General features: G+C 33.8%; 1 protein-coding gene across 1 annotated transcript; it reads right to left on the bottom strand.

The window, feature by feature from the left end:
• Nucleotides 1-4,534: 4,534 nt before the first annotated feature.
• Nucleotides 4,535-9,385, bottom strand: LOC146930466 (proteasome subunit beta type-4). Its single transcript, XM_085701998.1, has 6 exons — nucleotides 9,278-9,385; nucleotides 9,037-9,113; nucleotides 7,531-7,660; nucleotides 7,180-7,339; nucleotides 6,908-7,093; nucleotides 4,535-4,835 (listed from the first exon to the last, which is right to left on the bottom strand). Exons 1-6 carry the CDS (start codon nucleotides 9,307-9,309, stop codon nucleotides 4,722-4,724), a joined length of 699 nt encoding a protein of 232 aa, XP_085558124.1. The 5' UTR covers nucleotides 9,310-9,385; the 3' UTR covers nucleotides 4,535-4,721.
• Between the last annotated feature and the right edge of the window lie 7,221 nt (nucleotides 9,386-16,606).

The raw sequence follows: 16,606 nt of genomic DNA, 5'->3' as shown, positions 1-16,606 counted from the left end.
ATTGTGTGGAAAAAAATATTTGATAAATTTTTTTTTTTTGAAGTGATAAATATATGTTACTAAAATATTTTTCACCTTGCATCGAATGATTCTCAACGAACACCGTCATCGATACAAAGATAAAACTGAACTAGCGTATTTACCCGGTGTTGCCCGGGTTACATATAGTATAATATTATTATTCAGTTACACTGACTGGTGGCGGGATCCATTTCTATGTATGGGAGTTAGAGACTAGCTTTCTTCTTGTTGTTTTTTCTTTGTGGAGCTTGTTCCATTGGCCTATGACACTGAAATTTGTAACTTTGTAGAGTGATTCTCTCTGCACACCTTGTGCGAGATGAATCTCTTTTGGTGTTCAATTTAATCTCATTTTGATTTTTTCGAAAAAAAGTATAATATTATTATTATTTAGGTTATGTATAATATTTATTTAAAATTCATATATCTCATAGATAATAAAATCTAAAATATAAAACAAAAAAGGTCCTAGTTGTAATAGTTGAAATGATAATCAAGAGAGTATGTGTTTAGAATGAATATATACAATGGACACATGTACGAAAAAAATCGAATATATAAAATTGATTAAATAAATAATTTAATTTTAACCAAATAATTATTTAAAATTTCCTCTATTAATATATTATTTAAAAAATAAATTATCTATTAAAAAAATGGTTACAAAAAGTTTAGGTAACCTCAAGGTGCTCACCAGGGTCATGGCAAACCTCAAGTTCAAAGAGCACTAAATAGCTACTTACGGATCACCCACCAAAAATGTTCTCACATCGACAACGACACTTGAACCCACGATCTTACGCGTCACTCAACTCCTTACCAACTGAGTCAACATTCACAATCTTGCACGTGATTCAACTCCTTACCAATTGAGTCAACCTTCATTGAAAATTATCTATTAAATTTGATAAAGCATATGTTGAGTTTAATAAAAAATTTAAATTAAAATGTATATAAAGTTAGTTTTAATAATAATAATAATAATAATAATAATAATAATAATAATAATAATAATAATAATAATAATAATATAGGGTAGCCGAGTTTGCATGGAAATTAGGGTATTATGTTTGTAAACGTATTAAATAAGTGTACAACAACTTGTCAAAAAAAAGTCTACAGAAACAATAGATATATACAAACGATGACACATGATAGGGATGAAAAGCTCATCAGTGAAGAGAAATATTAGGGATTGCTGCATTTTAGAGGGAATTTGTTAGGTTAAATTGGTGCGCTGCATTTTAGATGGAATTTGTTAGGTTAAATTGCTGCTAACCTAATGCAGCATTTTAGAGGGAAATTATTAGGTTAAGTTGTTGCAGACCTAATAAAATTAATAAATAAGGATGTATATAAAGTTAGTTTTAATAATAATAATAATATAGGGTAGCCGAGTTTGCATGAAAATTAGGGTATTATGTTTGTAAACGTATTAAATAAGTGGACAGCAACTTGTCAAAAAAAAAGTCTACAGAAACAATAGATATATACAAACGATGGCACAACATGATAGGAATGAAAAGCTCATCAGTGAGGAGAAATATTAGGGTTTGCTGCATTTTAGAGGGAATTTGTTAGGTTAAATTGGTGCGCTGCATTTTAGATGGAATTTGTTAGGTCAAATTGCTGCTAACCTAATGCAGCATTTTAGAGGGAAATTATTAGGTTAAGTTGCTGCAGACCTAACAAAATTAATAAATAAGGATATTAGGGTTTGCTGCATTTTAGAGGGAATTTGTTAGGTTAAATTGGTGCGCTGCATTTTAGATGGAATTTGTTAGGTTAAATTGCTGCTAACCTAATGCAACATTTTAGAGGGAAATTATTAGGTTAAGTTGTTGCAGACCTAATAAAATTAATAAATAAGGATGTATATAAAGTTAGTTTTAATAATAACAATAATAATAATAATAATAATAATAATAATAATAATAATAATAATAATAATAATAATAATAATAATAATATAGGGTAGCCGACTTTGCATGGAAATTAGGGTATTATGTTTGTAAACGTATTAAATAAGTGGACAACAACTTGTCAAAAAAAAAAAGTCTACAGAAACAATAGATATATACAAACGATGACACAACATGATAGGAATGAAAAGCTCATCAGTGAGGAGAAATATTAGGGTTTACTGCATTTTAGAGGGAATTTGTTAGGTTAAATTGGTGCGGCTGCATTTTAGATGGAATTTGTTAGGTCAAATTGCTGCTAACCTAATGCAACATTTTAGAGGGAAATTATTAGGTTAAGTTGTTGCAGACCTAACAAAATTAATAAATAAGGATATTAGGGTTTGCTACATTTTAGAGGGAATTTGTTAGGTTAAATTGGTGCGCTGCATTTTAGATGGAATTTGTTAGGTTAAATTGCTGCTAACCTAATGCAGCATTTTAGAGGGAAATTATTAGGTTAAGTTGATGGAGACCTAACAAAATTAATAAAGAAGGATGCATCATTTTAGAGGGAAATTATTAGGTTAAGTTGCTGCAGACCTAACAAAATTAATAAATAAGGATATACAGCACCATCCAAATCAAACTCAACCGAAGTGAGGATGGATGATTATTCTATTTGTCAGCATATAATCAAACTCAACCGAAGTGAGGATGGATGATTATTCTATTTGTCAGCATATACTCTCTTTATGGTTCCACATTTCCTTGTAAAACCCCCGTGAGTATAACTTAGTTGGCAGGGACATGCATTATTATATGCAGAGGCTGTGGTTCGAACCCCAGACACCCCATTTATTCACCTTGAAAAAGGTGAATTCTAGTCACTAGACTACTTAATCAAAAAAAACAACTAGTCTTTGTTGTGGGGCACAAAAACATAATATAACTTTTTTTGAAGAACACAATAAACTAAGAGTTTTACTTTTCCCACCCTATGCATTTCCTCGCACGCCCCATTTTTTCCCAAAATACCCCTAGTCCGGAATCTATAATCCGAACAACTTCCGGAAAACGCATACCGGATAAATTTGTGGATTTTGGCACTTTAACCACCCTGATGGATGATGATGCCAGTTTTGAATAGATGGCTTCGGAGTACTTAATCCGACAATTCTGTACCAATTCCGGATTATGTAATCCGAAATGTGTAAATCACCCTGTTGAAAGTCAACAAATGGGGTGGCAAATGATGTTTTCGGATTACATAATCTGGACTGTGTTAAATTGTCCGGATTATGTTATCCGAACTGCACCAGAACAGAGGCAGAAGCCATATGTTTTGGTTGAGCCTCTGTTTTAGAGCATTTAGCTTGCTTCTAAACAGACATACCATGTCGGTGACCATGTGTTCTAACAGTAAATTCAACTTATAGCATAACAATTATTAACACAACATAATTTTCAAACATAACATTAATCAAATATAATTAAAAATTATCCAAGATTACATAACATTAAAAATTATCCAAATGTTACATCACTAAAAATTATCCAAGATGTTCAAACATAACATAATAAAAATCAACCCCTAATAACTACACCCGGACCACCGCCACCACCCCTGCCACCACCTCTGCCACCTCTAGCACCCCTGCCACCCTCAGTAGCTCCCCGACGACGGTAAACCTTCCTATCATGCACCTCTTTCAACACATCCTCTAAATGTTGCCATTCCTCATACCCTCGCGGCACCAGACCACTGGACATCACAACATGCACATGGTCTCTGATGCGGCTCATCCTTCCGCTAAGTTGTAAGTACCCCTGCTCACCATCCTCCTGAGCAGCAAGCGCATCAAGGACCTCATGCTCTAGTGGCCTCGGCACTGGTACCTCCATGTCAGGAAGAATCATGCGAGGATGAGACACCTGGTAAAACCACTCGATGTATCCATCCATCTACTGCCTCAATGCAATGAATTGCACGTTGCCCCAACTGCTCAGGTGTCAGCGCATGATCAAAAGCATGCTGAAAGCGGAGTGAAATCGTCCCCAAATTAGTCCGGAAATACAATCTAGTCCGGAAAACGAAATCCGGATTGCTCCAAACCAGAATTCCAAAAAAAAATTGGACAAATTAACCATGCATGGGTACAGAAATCGAACTAACCTTCCATGATGTTTAACAAGGGTTGAAATGCAGTCGTTTTAAGTAAGAAAACTTCAAATTTGGTGCAGATCTCTGGTTTACGGAATTTAGGATAATGTAGAGAGAGAGAGAGAGAGTGGTGAAAGTGAAACTGTAAAACTGTAAAAATGGAGGGTGGAGTTCCTTTTATACTTCGCAATTGTCCGGATTATATAATCCGAAATGCATATAGGTTTTCCGGATTATATAATCCGAAGGGCATGTTGGTAATTTGCATAGGGCGTGCGAGAAGGCCATAGGGTGGGAAAAGTAAATCTCATAGTCAAATGAATCCAAACACAATATTGGTAGATCAACAAAACATGTCCTATAGTGATGTCATTCAATTAAGAGGTGAGAAGGAAAATGGCATTGTCGACTATAATTCAAGAATAAGCAAAATTAAAATGGTGGTAGATTTTTAACTCTTAAGTTGAACTACCATTGCTGAAAAATAAATATCAGGTAACATAGTCAAGTTTTACGAAAAATACAAACTCGCATCGGCTATTTGATGCAGTATCCATTTAATACAATGAAGTAATTGGAAGTCATTTCATATATCGTTTCAAGCTCCAGTTTCATTTAATTTCATATTCAAACGGCTACCACGAACCTTCAGCACCAACTGTGGGATTCTTGAAAGCAGAGAACTCCCAGTATGTTTTTAATGAGAATGGCGGGAACATAGTCGCACCTTCTTCAGTCATTTTAGCTATCTGTAATAATAGATTCAATAAATATGAAAGTCAATAAATAAGAATTAATTGATTTCAATTGAAAATTATATTAAAAGTCTAACAATTTATAAAGGAAGAAAAATCATGATCTAGAATGACCGCCAAGATTGTACTAACGGAAAAAGCTAATAAATGAACTAGATGAGAAATTTAGAAACAGATTGATATACTTGACATTTCTATGAACTGATAAGCATCTAGCTATTTCTCATCTTCTGATAGGAACCGGAATAGAGTGAGGAAAATACTTGTCTATTTTTAACTGTAAATGTAAACAGAAAAGGAAAAAAAAAAAAAACTGAATTGAAACAGAAAAAGATATGGTTAGAGCGGTGCTCCTTACAAGATGAAATTAAGAGAGCAAAAGAAACCTAAAGGATAAAACCTGCTGGCCTGAGTTCCTTACCAGACTTTCCCACCCAATATCCCTCGAATCTAGATGCTCTCCTTCCATCCACTTTCTCCATCTCTGTCCTTCCAAAATATGTATCTATCTATCTCCTTATCTTCTCTCTTGATCTTGCCTTCCTATCCAAGTCTGTTTTGCACCCTTGCCGAATAAATTCCCACCTTTCTCCTAAGGCCATGTATCCCATTCTGTTATATTATAATCCCTTTAGAGAGTATTTTCATTATTTCCCATCCTACCCTCTTAACAACCGTGAGTCTAACAATACTCCCAAAAAAAGGTTCACTTTATCCTCAAGGTGATGGTTAAGGAACACTGGAACAGCCATTAAACTCCCACCGAGGTCCCATAGCTTGAAGCCTAATGGTTTAATTCCAAATTCCTCGATAGCCTCCATGACGCCTAATGGTCCTGTGCAGTAAAAATATGGGCATATGTAGGTTCAAGACTACGAGCAATAACACTAGTGGCAACCAAAATTGGAGACTTCCCAGTCCGGAGTGGATTTAAAATCCAATCCCTCTCATCTTCCAGTTAGTTTTGCAAATAGCCTACTATAACGCTTAGGGCTTTAAAGTTCCATGATTAGGTAATAAGAAAGTGTACTACTATTACTTTTTGAACATTAACTCCGATCTCTTAGTTAAGTTCCACAAGCATCCACTGAAAGGAAGCAACCAAAACACTATCACAAACCCATAGCAACATTTTTTTTTCGTACCATATTTATTTTCCCTTCTTCACTCCAGTACAGGGTTCTAAGGTAAAGCCTTGAATCCTTGTACACCAAGGATTCTATATTGTGTTATGTTGACCAACACAAACTAGATGAAATTATTATACCCATGCAAAATGAAAGGAAAGCATACTCACTAAGTGAGAAATTTCACATAGCATAATTAAGCTATCCAGCCTCAAATTTTTGCTTAATGGAAAAGAAAGAATGCCAATTTTTGCTTAAAACAAGTTATCCATCCTAAAAAATCCTCCATCATTTTGTGACAAGTGGGGATTAGAAAAAACCCATAAGGATCCATCTCAAATAAAGAAAAGGTGGCATGTGGGTTACTGCTTACCAGTCCTCACTAGTTAAACTGCTTTTAAATGCTTTGGCCTATGCAATTGCAATATACGTCTGAATGAGACAAATTGGAAATCTAAAATTTCAAAATGAAACATAAATTGGTTTTCTAATGAAGGAAGCGACACAAAAGAAATCAAGAGAAATATCTAAGGAAAAAAAAAAGTCATAGCAGAAACCAAGAAATAAACAATCATATCAGTTACTCTACAAATTTCATTGACAATCCAAAGGTGAAAAACTGATGAAAGTTTAATGCAGTATCTTCAAAAACATAAGTAAATTGCGAAGTAGACGAGAGGTGTAACAACCAACGGAGAAAGGGAGATGTGCATGTAGTGCTAATGAAATTGTGACCCTAACAATTATAAATTTAAGACAATTTTTTAGAATATTACAACTCTGAAATTTTAAAATACTTTCATACATGATATTTCGACAACCTCCATAGGATTATGCTCCCTTACAGTATTAAAGAATTAGCAAGACAGTTATTTGCTATGCAATTGAGGAACCCGAGTTGGGGTAAGTAAGATGATGCAAGAACAGAGAAAAACAAACCTGTATCTTGTTGACAGCAGACCTGTCACGATATAAAAGTACACGCATGCATTTTTCCAGTAACTTAACACCTTCCTCAAAGCTTAAATTTTCATGCCACTCATCACGAAGAATCGGCCTAGCAAGATGATTTCCTAGCCCAGTAGCTATGTGATCATCTTCATAATTAATTCCGATCATGTTAACCTGGATAAGATTCATAAGTACAAGAACTGAATAAACTTGCAGACTACTCATTGTTGAGCAAAATAAAAAGAAAAGCCAAGGCCTACCGTGCCAAGGTACTTTTGCCCATTCTTCACACCGCCAAGTACAAGGGAGTTCCACAAAGGGTTGAACTTGTTACGCCTATTATACATCACCCGAGTTAAGTAGTTGTGCACCTCCTTGGGTCCTAGAGAATTCCCATCATCCCACATGTTGTCATTGAGGCTACAACAGTCAAAGTTCAAAATCAACACTTACATGGTAATAATGAAGTAATCAAATCTGGAATAACTGAGTTGCGGACGGATTCATTTTCATGAAGTTTGACATGAAAGAAAATAATAAAACCAAATGCAAATCAATTGACTGACCAAATTTTCTTGTCTTTATCTTAATAGAAATAACAAAAGACTTACATAAGCTCGTCGAGGTAACGTTGGATTTCTTGAAAATCACTTATTTCTCCACTGGCACCAATAAGGGAATGTTTCCCAATAGGCTTCACCCGCTCAACACTCTTGTATCGCAGTGTAGACCCATAGGAACCTATCAGTATATATTCAATATTCATCAATGACATAACACATAAAATCAGCCCATTATTTTCCGGGAGAATGGGGTTTCAACTTCATATTTCTAACACAATTATGATTCATACATTATTACTATTTACTAGTTTACTACTAAAACCAGCACTTCCAAGGAATCACAGTTTACCAAGAGTGTAATATCAAACATAAAAGAAGGAAAATATTTGCTTTACAACAAAATAATTGAAAGAAAATAAAACACTGGAAGCATTCAATTCTAACAAATAAGCTAAAAATAGATTCAAATTAACACAACTATTTTTGGTCTTAATACTCTGATTCCTGGGGAAAAAAGGTCCCTAATAATCCAGAGTTCAGCAAAGAGATAACTAAAGTCTAACCAATAATTTCCAGCCAGATATCAAACTAGATCAGATTCTCTCCATCAAACCGACCTCAACTAAAACTCATTAACCATAACCACTAAGGCTTTGTTTGCGAGTTTGGAGGGGAAGGGAGGGGAAGGCTTGGGAAAAAAGGAATGAGCATGTGGAAGAAATAGAGGAAAATGGGAGAGGAGGGCTTTAGGGGGTTAACTTTTCTTCATTATACAAAACCCTCCTCATTTGGAGGAACTAAAAAATTGTATTGGAGGAGGGTTTTGGGGGGTTTTGGAGGGTTAATAAGAATTCTTCAAATTTAATTTAGGTTGTTATAATATTTTTAAAATTAAAAATAAAGTAATCATATGCATTAATTTATCATTCTCTAAAAAATTACTCTTTTAAAAAATTTGTAAGATTTCTCTATTTTTCTTCATATTTTGCACCCCTCAAAGCCTTTCCTTTCCTTCCCCTCCAAACTCGCAAACAAAGCCTAAGGCTCAAGCACTTCGTTAACTAATTTGGTTTCACTTATGCTGATCGATAGTATCTAAGTTCAATATCTGGTTCGAAGAATTGTTCCACCCAGATATTGAAATCAGATGCTCTCCATCAATTCAACCTTAACTAAAACTCATTAACCGCAAAGGTTCAACCACTCCATTAACTAACACAGAAATTTAGTACTAAATATTAAAAAAATAAAAAAATATATATTAATTGGTTTCGTATATGCTGAATAAGTGAAATGTGCAAAGGGCCCGTTTGGATTGGCTTATTGTTGAGATTATGGAAAATAGCTTATGCAAATAAATAAGCTTTTATGTTAATTCATAAGTTCTCACTAACAAAAATTGTATGTTCATAAGCTTTTTTTTATCTTCATAAACTACCTAAACTTATTTAAAAGCTTATTTATTTGCATAAGCTATTATGCATAAGCTCAAAAATAAGTCAATCCAAACGGCCCAAAGTAAGGTTTGAAATTGCATTATGATTTGATTCTAACCTCCCATATCAGAAGCCATGAGAATCCCATCTTTGTATTTAATAGCAACCACGGAGGATCCAGTCACATAAGGATACCTAAAAATCAAACCAACATTTAGGTCAATTTCAAAACAAAATCGATGAACAAACAAAATAAACTATCTCAATTTTCGCGTTGCACAAAACCATAAACTGAGTAAATTGAAAAACACACACGCCAACGAATGAATTTACTAGAGAGAGAGAGAGAGGGGACGTACAAGGTTCTCTGTGATTCAGCTACGGAGTCCATTGTTTGATTTGTCGAAGGAACAGCTTCAAAGAACTAATGAGAAGGTTTTTGAGGTACGAGATCGAAGTGGTGTACTGCAAACAAAAGGTGCTTATGTTTTGGTTTTAAATAGAAGTTTTATTTTATTTTTTTTCTTTTCTTTTGTTTGCCCTTTGTTCAAGAAAACTATTTTTTCTTTATTTTATTTTCAGAAAAAATAAATCATAGAAAATGAAGAATGGGCTATATGTTTCCCAGAAAAAAAAAAAAAAAAAAACTTCTTCCCTCTTCCCTCTTCACACGAGTCATAATTCATTCAAAAAATATCTTTGTTCCGATTATACGATTTGGATGTTTTTTTGGATTATATAATCTAAAACTCTTAAAAATCTAAGGAAAAAAAATTTGTTCTAGTTTGTTCGAAACTTATAAAGATAAGATTAGTAAAATACAATCTAAAAACCTTCGTAATAGTTCGGAAACTATAATACGAAATGCCTATAATCCAAAATTTGTCAAACCTCCAAGAAGACTACACGAATTTCAATGTAGAAATTGACATGTTTTAGATTATATAATTTGAACTTATAAAAACGGAATTTATGTTGATTAGTTGACGTATTTTTTTCCTTAAATTGAATAATAAGGTTTACATTCATCAAAACAAATCAATGATAGGCAAAATGTTTAAGAGAATCATATGTAACAACATAAAATGAAGCATATATCAAAAAAGTATCATCAATATCCGTCGGTTACAACACAGGATTCAAATATAAAATTAAAAACACAAATTATCCAAATTATACAACACAGTCAGAAAACTACTGGTTAGCACGGCCACCCTTACCACACCTACTCAATCAAGTCGGACTTCTCTGCTCCATCTGACCACCGCTCATGATACTTTTGACATGTTCTTTGATGTGTCATAAATATTTGTTCATGTCTAGGAAATGACAGTCTCCCTGCTCCTCAACAACAAATTCATCAAAGGCCTTCTAATTAGGTGCCATCTGGAAATGTATATTCTCCAACGGATGCATGTGACGTATGAATGTGAAATGGTAATATATCATCTCATGTATCTAACTACCATCTCTACATCGGGCACGATATCAGCAGGTATGCCCAACTCTTACGCAGACAACACATAATTAAGATATTGTATGTAGTGTTGATGCACCTCCTACTGTATCATATTGGGAGAAGCAGACTCATGTGGATGTCTGAGAATGGTTTGCACAAATTCAAATTGGTGCAGCATGTGCTTCAGAAAATAACAGACCATGTGAGGTCCATATCTGAGTCATCCTGAGTAAAAACTGATTTCCTCGAACTAACGTGTGTCGCGGTGCTGATGATACGGGGAGAAGACAAAGTCACTAAGATCAATGTGATCTGATATTGTAGGATTTGTGATAATCATTCCCTTCGGTGGAACAAACATCATGACACGTTGGTGTCGTCGATCCTCCATGTATTCACCCCAGAAATCCCTATCACATACTCTCTGAAAGTGCTGAAATATCCAAGTTTGCATCAACATCAACATACATGTATCCATAGACAACACGTGAACAAAAAACATGTTTAATGGTTAATTAAATAAGAATTTCATTATTATATCTGAAACAAGGTTGTGTATCTAGCCAACTGCGAAGTTCGATAATGGCATCCATTGTTAAGTTTCTTGTACAGGTGTAGATTTATCAAAAGTAAGTATTTGTGTATTGTTTCCACGGGGACTAGTGCGATATTATAAGTCGTTCAACAATAATTATCATTTTAAGTTAGGGTTTAAGTGATTGTTTGTTATAAAAAACCTATTCGGACTATAATGCAGTAAATAAAACGAGATTTGACATAGACTTAAAATTGTTGGGATTAGACTTTATTGACCAAACATCGCATAAACTCTCATAATCATGAATATGGATTCTAGCTATTACTCGATATTATCACATATCCTTGACAACATCATTTATGTCTAACTAATGTCGTGAGCTTAATCGTATTGTTTAATCGACGATTTCTCGGCCTATTAAACAATACAATAGCATTAAGATTTGATACATAATGTGATTATCAAAACTTAAAACCATTTCTAGCATTTAGGGTTTAATAGATGTTATTCTAACCTAGATTCAAAATGTATTTTTCAATAACAATCCAAATCCATAAGATCAAAGCTTAGAAACAAGAATGACATCAATGAATCATACATTGCTTAGATCATAAAGAATACATATTGAGATTGATCAATTACATATAATCCCAACAAGGTGAGATTTAGCTATTGTCATGGTAGCCTTGCAAAAATGGATGAAATGATTGAAATACATCACAAGATCTTGATCCCTCAATAAATCTTGTTGAATCTCCACTCTAACAATCTTGCCTTCAGTTCTCCTCTGAAATTAGTTAACGTCTCTCTCTAAAAGCCTAAGATTATATTCCTAAAAAATGAGACAATGGCTTTTATACTTTTCCTCGTAAGTGATATCTCGCCGAGAGAAGTGATGCTCGCCATGGCGAGGGAAACTTTCTTCACCAGTGGGTTTCTGCCACATAAGCAAGTTGTCTAAAACCGCCTTATATCGCCATGACAAGGGCTAGGCTCGCTGTGGCGACGCCCTGTTTCTCTGGATTCTGGACTTTCTGACTTTGGCTCGCTATGAGCTCCCCATGGCAAGATTGCTTGCCATGGCCTCGCTTGGCACACAATGGACTTGTGAAATGTGGGAGCTCTCTAACTTGCCTCGCCTTTTCCTCGCTTCCTGCTCGTTGTGGTGAGATTTGTCGTTGAGGCCTCGCCATGACTCTGATAGTGCTCTCTAACTTAGCTCGCTCCTTCCTCGCTCCCTGTCTTGCAACTCGTCCCGGCTTGAACGCAATGTGTCAGGTCTGACCTGATCAAAAGAAAATCAAGGAGAAAAGATATGAGACAAGACAAAGACATAACTAAAACAATGACCGAGTTCGGGTTAACCCTCGGGATACCCAACCTGCCCCAATTTAATTTGAGGATAAATAGTTTTTCTTGAAATCATTTTTTACTCTCTCAGACTCCGTCTCTGCCACACGACTCTTTCACTTTCTATTTCAAACCTCAACCTAGGATTCGCTTCACACGTCATTGCTTTCTGAGTGACGATTGTAATCTATAATTTATACACCGTTTATTTAATCGTATAGAATACAAATTGTTAATTAATTTCTAACACAATGTTGCTACTACTTTTGATTAGTTTGTAAGATTGTGCTACTTTTGAATATATTTCTTTTTCCTATGATTAAAAAAAATTGTTGATGAATTCTTTTTAAATAAAAAAAGTATGTATTGGCAGTTTTTTTTTTGACAAACATGATTTTGTCTTCATATTGTCTCGTTGAAGGGCATATATAAGGGCAACCTAGTGCACTAAAGCTCCTGCATACACACGGTCTGGGAAGGGGTCCCGCTATTTTTGTGTATTGTACGCAGCCTTAGCATGTTTTTTACACAAGAGGTTGTTTTCAGGTTGAAGAGTATATATGTCCTTTTTTAAAATAACAATACTTCTCTCTCTTTTATTTCTCTTATCATTCTCTTATATCAAACAAGACATCAAATCTACTCTATTTTTTACCTTTTCTCTTCGTACACTCTTTCTTACCTCTTTCCTTCTTCTCAAATTCTTTCTTCAACCAAACATAGTGTTCATACATAATTGTAGTCATAATATAATGAACTCGGGAACAAATATATGACAATGCCACTTTGGTTAGAAGTTGTTATTTTTTATATAGAAATTAATACTTTTCATTCTCTGATTATTTTTTACAATAACACAACCAATTAATTTCGTTCTTAATTACAATCATAATATAATGAATTTGGGAACAAATGTATATGACAATGCGGCTCTAGTTAACAAATGCACAAGTGAAGGTGTTGGGGTTTGAACCCTAGTAATGGCGTCCGACCTAACAATTTTGGCATTTTGCCATGAGTTATGACTTGTTGACAACAAATGCACAACATTATTAGCTTGTTTTTGAATAAAATTTATCTTAAAGTTTTGTGTAGAATTAAGTGAAGCTTTACAAAAAATTTAAATATCACCAAAATTAAAATTGGCACTTAATTCACGTCAGATATCATGAACCACTTGATTACAGTTAAGGTCAATATACACTCGTGAAAAGATGATGTTACCAAGCCAATTAATTGTCTCTTGTAAGCTGCACTCATTTACTTCTCGAGGTTGTGGTAACCCTTTATACCAAGAAGTCTTTGTTGATATTAAGTCATATATGTCGTCTCTTAGACACATTGCTATATTGTCTTTGTACCTGAAAGATTGTTGAATTGACGTTTCACTTCAGTGCCCCCGCTTTAGGATTTTTGTAATGCCCGAGACTGACGAAGGTAAAGAGTGGTCGTCGGTGCACAAGGCATGACAATGAGCGGCTCCAGACAGTTTCTAGGCAAAGCGAATCACATTAGAATGAGAGATATCCTAAGACCGTGCAAGTATGGGACTACATGGTTAAAGGAAGGCTTGTAAGAATGGTTTGTTACTGCATATACAAACAAGATGCAACTTCTTTTTTATATTCATTCAATAACAACTCCATAGTTAAGTGTGCTTGACTTTTGAACAATTTTGGGATGAGTGACATTCTGGGAAGTTTCTTGGAAAACGTGCGAGTAAGTACAAAACACACTGAAAATACTAGTGTTGGTTTGTGGGGTCAGTCGACAATGCTTAATAGTTGTCTGGGATGTTACAAGTGGTATTAGAGCAGACCCCTCCCAGTACGATGTGGTTCGAGGACGAACCAAGAGGAAGCTAACGGCATGTAACACCCAAGACTAACGAGAGCAAGAGTGGTCACCGATGCACAAAACATGACAATGAGTTGCTCCTGACAGCTTCTAGGCAAACCAAATCACATCGAAATGAGAAGGATTCTGAGTAAAGTTCCAGGATGACTCAACATTATAATTACCTTTCAAAGTAAAGTTCCAACATCAATTGTCTTCTTTCCCACATCATTAAATAAAAGCATGGACAATAGAAAAAAACCGAGCTTCTATAGTTGTAAAGTAGGCTTAAATATGGAAATGGTCCCTGCAAATATCCGGCGTTTTGATTTTAGTCCCTATAAAAATATTTTTTTGGTTTTAGTCCCTGCAAATATAGAATATTTGGTTTTGGTCTTTGGTATTTTGTTTTAATCCTTGTAAAATCATTTCATATTGAAATTGGTCCCTATAATATTCATTTTAGTCCTTTTTTGAGGGACTAAAATCAAATATTCTACATATTACAAGGACCAAATCCAATATGAATCAATTTTACAAGGACTAAAACAAAATACCAAGGACCAAAACCAAATTTTTTATATTTGCAGGGACTAAAACCAAAAAAATATTTTTACAGGGACTAAAACCAAAATGTCAGATATTTGCAGGGACTATTTTCATATTTAAGCCTTGTAAAGTAATACTGAATAAATTTGTGTTCATTCTTTAGCAATGAACGATCTTGTAAATTTTCATAAGAGAAAATAAATTATCTAATTTGTTTTTTTAGAAAATCTTTTGTTCTAATTTATTGTGTGTGTTAACATCCGATATTTAGTGAAAAAGGGTCTTTGTAATAGTTTTCATCAAGTTAATAGTTGTGTTTACTGCTTTTTGTATGTCTACGAATCGATATAGGTCTCAAGTGACTATTAACCCTAACTTTTGTGACTCAGCCTAATATTATTTGTTCAAACTATAATAACTTTAGACATATTTTATTAGCACCTTTGTGACAATTGTTTGTTTTAACATACAATCAAATCTTCAATGTTCAGGAACTCACCTAAGATATTAGGAGGTTGTGATCAACGAAGAGAGTTATGAGCCAAAATATTGGACATAACCATTTTGTTAAAACATCATGTATCAAAGTAAGGAATTGCAGTCTTGGGACACATTTATCAATTAGCGAAAGTGAATTGAATAAAAAACGACTTAATAATATTTTTTTTATCAATTTTTATTCTTCATTTGCGAACAAGCCGTATGCCCTGTGCATCCCTTACACTTATAAATCCTAATCATAATCGTTATATTCAAGTAGAAATTTCACAAGCCTCGTCGTTCAGACTTCCTTCATTATATTCCACGATGATAGTACTCAAGGTATCCACCACAAGATTTCATGAGCATCAATATTTTCTAAGTCCATTACTCCCATCGTTTAGCCGTTTTTTTTTTGTGGTGGTCGGGGTTCGAACCCCGGACCTTGCATATATTATGCATTGTCCATACCAATTGAGCTAAGCTCACGAGGACCATCGTTTAGCCGTTTGATAAAGATAAGTTTATTTTTATATTTTAAAAATACAATATATAATATTTGTTTTTCATTTTTTTATAATTTTTTTTACATCACCTAAAGATGTAGATTTACCTGAAATAGACATTATTTTTCTTCACTTTTTTTTTATATTTTTGACACCAGCTTATTAAATTTTAAAATCATCCTCCCTTTTATTATCACAAAACTTAATATAATATTAAAAAATTATAATAAAATAAACTATTTTTTGGCTGAATTATATGATTAATATATACAATTAAAAAGAATCCGATTCTAGTAAAGCGAATAAAGTGTAAAATAAAAAAATAAAGTTATTATTTTAACAAAATCGATTTGGTAATTAGAAATCTTCGCTTTAAAGAAGTCGACCAAATTCAATTAAAAATAGAATAAAATTTAAATACATTTCTTTAGACGTTCTTCGTATGATTATTGACTTAACCACTCATGACTTAGATAATATAATCCGTTGAGAGATTGAAACTTGACCAAGTCCAAAAGAAAATTATATATTTTTTCTTATTTGATTATATTTAATTTTTTTTTGATAACAAAAGTTTTAGGTGAGGGAATATATTTTTCTTTATTAAATTAACCAACTAATGTATTTTTTTTAAGGAGACCAAGAGACTACTAGTTGATTATTACTAAGAAAAATAAAAATAAAAATAGTTGATTATTACTAAGAAAAATAAAAATAAAAATAGTTTGACTATCACATTAATTTTATTTGTTCTAGTAAAAAAACAATAGTAATAAAATCTGTTCATTAAAAAAAAAAAATGAAAAAATGAAAAAAAGAAATGGGGTGGGTGCGTGCGTTTTGCATGAGGAACCTGGTGGGGCTTGGCACACCGAAACTTAACCCGGACGTGTTGCCGCAAACTAACCGTATTGGATAATCGTGGATAGGTCCGATTGCTTCTTCTGGTTTTTTGGGTTTGGGTTTGGTC

This window comes from Medicago sativa, chromosome 4 (genome assembly GCF_051527215.1).
Source record: "Medicago sativa cultivar Bolivia chromosome 4, Bolivia_mono, whole genome shotgun sequence".
Classification (NCBI taxonomy): Eukaryota; Viridiplantae; Streptophyta; class Magnoliopsida; order Fabales; family Fabaceae; genus Medicago; species Medicago sativa.
This window is presented reverse-complemented; position numbering and strand designations above follow the sequence as displayed.

Bases quoted from the DNA above. Each gene is read 5' to 3' on its own strand.
- LOC146930466 (XM_085701998.1), bottom strand. From the start codon at position 9,309: ATGGACTCCGTAGCTGAATCACAGAGAACCTT. The intron at 7,661-9,036 runs GTTAGAATCAAA...ATATACTGATAG, and splicing joins CATGGCTTCTGATATGGGAG to GTTCCTATGGGTCTACACTG. The intron at 4,836-6,907 runs GTTTGTTTTTCT...CTATTATTACAG, and splicing joins CTGCTGTCAACAAGATACAG to ATAGCTAAAATGACTGAAGA.